Source organism: Arachis ipaensis, chromosome B04 (genome assembly GCF_000816755.2).
Source record: "Arachis ipaensis cultivar K30076 chromosome B04, Araip1.1, whole genome shotgun sequence".
Classification (NCBI taxonomy): domain Eukaryota; kingdom Viridiplantae; phylum Streptophyta; class Magnoliopsida; order Fabales; family Fabaceae; genus Arachis; species Arachis ipaensis.
Window position 1 is genome coordinate 1,438,105 of NC_029788.2, and position 5,681 is coordinate 1,443,785.

At 34.0% G+C, this 5,681-nt stretch overlaps 1 protein-coding gene across 1 annotated transcript in view; it reads left to right on the forward strand.

The window, feature by feature from the left end:
* The window catches only part of LOC107638316 (zinc transporter 5), a 6,085-nt gene extending 5,289 nt beyond the window's left edge, over positions 1-796 (forward strand). The window contains exon 3 of the mRNA XM_021120362.1: positions 375-796. Within this exon, the coding sequence (XP_020976021.1) occupies positions 375-680 (306 nt within the window). The 3' untranslated portion in view covers positions 681-796. The remainder of the gene's footprint in view (positions 1-374) is intronic.

Here is a 5,681-nt window from a genome sequence, read left to right on the forward strand (position 1 = left end):
CTAAATTTCTTGCTAATTTAATTTAAAGAGTTATACATCAATAATAAATGCAATCTTTATTTCCTCTTTCATCTTTAATTTGATATAAGATTTTCTCTTTCATCTTTCAATTCATTTACTTTAGATTTAAAATATGTATTAAATCAATGAATTAGATTTGAAATTTAAGTAATTATAGAATATTTCCATTGCGAAAAAGAATGTCATAAATTATTTTTTAAAAAAATTGATTATAAAATTTTATACGTAAATTTTGTGGTTTATAACCATTAATTAGTCATTATTAGTATTTTTAATAAAAGTGTTGACCAAATTTTAATAATAATGTCACATGCTTTCTAACATTCGTACACTAACGACAAAAATTATTTCAGGCAAAATTTAGAAGGCTATCCGTTATAGTTATGGGATTATTCTTCTCTCTAACTACACCAGTGGGAATTGCAGTCGGCATAGGGATATCTAATGTTTATGATGATAACAGTCCAACTGCTCTTATTGTGGAAGGAATTTTTAACGCAGCTTCAGCTGGGATCCTAATCTATATGGCACTTGTAGATCTTCTTGCTGCTGATTTTATGAATCCAAAAATGCAGAAAAATAGTAAACTTCAAATAGGAGCAAATATTTCTCTTCTTTTAGGAGCTGGTTTTATGTCTCTTATTGCTAAGTGGGCATAAAACCAATTAAATTGCATTCTTTTCCATAAAAACTTTGTTTTAGGTTTTTCTTTTTTCCATTTACAAATTCTCGCATTTATACTGTTGGATTAATTAATTAATTTCTTTCTGTAGCACCATTTTTCGATTCATATAATGTGAGACTTATAAAAATGTTGGAAATCCTTTTTTTTTCTATTTTTTTAGAAAAATACCAGAAGACTAATAGAATTTATTAATTTTGACTAATAACTAGTTAATAATTGTTCATACCCTGATGAAGCTGGCAGAAGAGGTCGGTGCTATGAAGGTGATGGTATACAGCGACTCCCAAGTGGTGACCTCTCAAATAAGTGGGGAGTACCAGGCAAAAGACCCAACTATGAAAAGGTACTTGGAGAAAGCCTTGGAGCTCTTGGGGCGCTTTGCAGAAACCGAGGTGAAGCACATAACTCGGGATCTAAACAGCAGAGCAGACGCCCTATCCAAGCTAGCAAGTACCAAGCCAGGTAGAAATAACAAAAGCCTGATTCAAGAGACTCTCCAGGAACCTTCAGTGGTAAAAATGGAAGACACACTAGAAGTCCTTGAAGTGGTCGGATTGAACCTCGGATGGATGAACCCCTTAGTCGAATACCTAAAATTCGACATCCTCCCTAAGGAGGAAAAAGAAGCCCAAAAAATCCGAAGGGAAGCACAACACTATACCTTGGTGAAAAATGTTCTCTATAGAAGGGGGATATCAACACCATTGATAAAGTGTGTGCCGACCTCAAAAACCACCGAGGTGTTGGAAGAGGTACATAGTGGAATCTGCGGGAATCATCTCGGAGCCAGGTCATTGGCCAGGAAAGTGATCCGAGCAGGATTTTACTGGTCAACCTTACAGAAAGATGCCACAGAATTTGCGAAAAAGTGCCAGCCATGTCAAATGCATGCAAATTTCCACGTGGCTCCCCCAGAAGAGCTCATTAGTATCACTTCTCCATGGCCCTTTGCAAAATGGGGAATGGATTTGTTAGGTCCTTTTCCCCAGGCGCCAGGACAAGTCAAATACCTAATAATGGGAATAGATTACTTCACAAAGTGGATAGAAGCAGAACCACTGGCCACCATCACTGCACAAAGAAGTCGGAGGTTCCTCTACAAAAATATCATCACAAGGTATGGGATACCTTATTCCATTACCACAGATAACGGAACCCAGTTCACCGACTCCACCGGCATGCTTGTAATATGAAAAGGTACTACAGCTAAAAGCGAACTCTACTCCCTGATGTACTCTTTTCCCAGCTTCATGATTTTTTCCCAGAATCAAAGGGTTTTTTCTGGAGAAGGGTTTTTAACGAGGCATCATAGTAGGGGCTAAGGGAAATAAATTATCAAAAGCCCTTAGTAGCAATAAGGTACCCCCTCAATTAATAAAGATCTTTTTCATTTTAAATATCTCTTTTAAATTCCCCTTTTATTTTCCTTCTACGAAACGCACCGATTTCGACAAAACGTGAAAGTCCCATGAACCGACCTAGATGGTCGTCAGGATAAAACGACGAGGTACAAGTCGGTGTAAAGAGGCTATAGAAGTCGATCATGATAAACTCGGAAGCAATCCGACTCATAAGTCGGAAAACGAAGCCGAGTAAAGTTAAAATGAATCGCAAAAGTAGCCTAAGTCACGAAAAACTCAAAATTGAGTACTAGGAATAACAAAAAGAGATAAGGAAAAACTACGAAAAAATAGTAAGGCTGCCTTGAGAATCAAGGAAATTCAGAAAAGCAGGCAAGCCCCTAAGAAAAGGTTTTTCCTAGAAAAGATCAAAGAGTCAAAAGAACCGCGAACAGAAAAAGCATGCGCACATAAGGTAACTCAAAACCCTTATCCAAAAAGGGTACTTATTTTTTAACCTACAAAACCCTTATTAAAGGGTATTATAAAGTGTTTCGTTTACGGCCCTAAAAGGCCAAAAAATTGTTCAAAACACCAAACAAATAAATAAAGAGTTTAAAAAAGAGGGGCCCACAGGCCGGGCCCCAATAGCCAAAATCACTTTTCAAAGAGGATCACCACCAACAGAGTCAGGGGGAACGCCAGGAGCAGGAGTTGAAGAGGAAGTCGGGAGGATGGTAGAGGAACTCGGAGCGTCCTTAGAGCGAGGAGGGGACTCTACGATCCTCTGCCCCCGAGTCTTTAAATCAGACTCAGACTCCACTATGGGGACAGGATGATCCACGATGGCACCATCAACAACAATCTTATCAGGGTCCAAAGGAGAAAGGTCCAAGTCAGGAGCAATAACTCCGACCTGTTCCTTGAAGATCCTCCAGGCCTCATCAGCACCATCCGCAATAGAGTCCTCCAACTCGGTGTAGGCCTTCCGAGCATTCAGCAAGTCGTTCTTTACAGACACAAGATCAGCAAACAAACTGTTGTAGCTGGCTTGCGCTGCCTTCCTCAAATCCATCTCCATGTTGCATCGGGCCTGCAATTCCTTCCCTTTCTCTCTGAGACTGTCACTTTCCTCCGTCAGTTTGGCGACTTTCCCCTCCAACTCCCTCTCATGCTCCTGATATATACGAAGCCTACCCTCCAGCTCCTCGACCCTCGAGGTCGTCCCTAAAGAGCTGATGGGAGTCTTCTCAAATATATCCAAGAGTTTGCCACAAACCCCTGCCGTCTTGAGACTCTCCTCAACCACAGTAGTGAGGTAAGTGTCTTTGCAGGTACCACCCCCCATTCTTTTACACGTACAAGTCGGACGGAGGAACACCGAGTTTCAGGCAAACGCGATAGTCTCCTCCCTCACACGTTTGGGCCTACCAACGTCATCCGGCCCACCAATCTCTGGTTACCCACCGTAACAATAATATTTAAAAATATAGATTAAAATTATATTATTAAATTACTTAACTAAAAAAATTTGATTGATGACTAAAAATAATGACTAAAATAATAAATTTTGTTAATTTGTAAATTTTTTTCTTTGTTTTATTCATTAGAAAAAACATGAAATGTACAACTTTTTTGCTGGTTCAAGGTGGTATGTAGGAGAGAGAATAATTTCTTCCTCATATGATTTAGTTTGACCAACATGCAGGGCGGGATGTATTAGGAGTGAAAACAGGTTCGGTCAGGTTTTATTTTTAACAGGTCTGGCTTATTTATAAAAAATTTTAATCTTTTAAAGTATTTAAAATATACAAAAATATTTATAATAAAATATAATAAATTTAAAATATTTCATAATTTTGTTAATAATAAAAAATTATTTATATATTTAATTATATTTTAACAGATTTAGGCAGACCTGACAAGTAAATAAGACTAATTAGTGAATCTGGATTAACATATTAAGGCTTTTAAAAGAGCGTGAGCCTGTACCTCTTTTATAAGGTCAGGCCAAACACAAGTCAGACTATAAGTCCTTGACAGGTCGTCTGACCTTTTTCCACCTCTAGATATATTTGTTAGGTTATGGGGATAAGTGTCTAAACTTCAATTTAAATTTTTGAATAATAATAATAATAATAAAGAATCATATTGATGAAGTCGAAAACACTGTACAAATTTTAAATCACAACTCTATTAGGTAGACAACAGAAATCTGAATAACGTGAATCATAGCTACATTTTTTAGTTTTTACTCACAAAAAGTAAAAAACAGTCAATCATAAATTACTTTTTTAAAAATTCTACGTTTACTTTTTACACTTTAATATTGACCTTCTAATTTTTTTATTGCCGCATACCTATCTTCAAATTCTCATTGGCTGTTGGTCGCTCCTTCACCAGCCAGCCTCAGTGCCGCCGAATTTTTTCTCCATCAAGCCGTTAATTTAGAATGAAAAATAACTATCCACATATCTAATAAAATGAACATCCATAAAATTTTATTATATCTACTTAAATTCAATCCAAACTAAATAAATATCCACTTTAGAATGAATATTGGATTTTTAATCAATTCTTTGTTTTTTTACTAAATATATTGATCTTTAATATTTTCCATTTATTATATGTATCCCATTTGAAAATAAGAAAAAATAGTAGCCCAATTTGCATGTTATCCTTTTAAAATCTCAACCATTCTTCTAAAACATAATATAAAATGGAGAGATAAGTTATCTATTTAAAAAGAAGTATTTAAAGATGAGTTATATTTATCATGGTTATTCAAAACTTTCCTTTTGATTTCAAATATTAACGTAAAGGATATTCTGTTATTTGTTATTTATTAATCTTCTGCGAATTTAAACTTTATTTAATGATTTGTCGTTAACCAATAAAATAGCATATACAAAATAGATACAAATTTTAACACTTTTTACTTAAGCGTAAAAGTATTGATCACCCACGTTGGTTATTTTATTATTATAATATAAATGCTACAAATTATTAAGCGTACAACATATACTAAATCTCTGCTAATTTAATTTAAAGAGTTATACATCAATAATAAATGCAATCTTTATTTCCTCTTTTATCTTTAATTTGATATAAGATTTTCTCTTTTATCTTTCAATTCATTTACTTTAAATTTAAAATATGTATTAAATCAATGAATTAGAATATGTATTAAATCAATGAATTAGATTTGAAATTTAAGTAATTATAGAATATTTTCATTGCAAAAAAAAACCATAAATTATTTAAAAAAAATCTGATTACAGAATTTTGAACGTCTAAAGCGAAAAGTAAAAAGAAATAAATGCTTTATTGAAAAAGAGTCACATATTATTTTCTAAAATTCGTGCGCTAATAATAAAAATTATTTCAGACAAAATTTAAAAGGCTATTTATCATAATTATGAGATTGTTCTTCTCTCTGACTATACCAGTAAAAATTACAATCGGTAGAAAGATCTCTAATATTTATGATGATAACAATCTAATTGCCCTTACTCGTAGACCTTCTTGATTTTATGAATCCAAGAATACAGAAAAATAGTAGACTTTAAATTAGAATAATTATTTGATATTAATTTATAATTTGACAAATAAAAATTTTATTGGATTAATTTAGT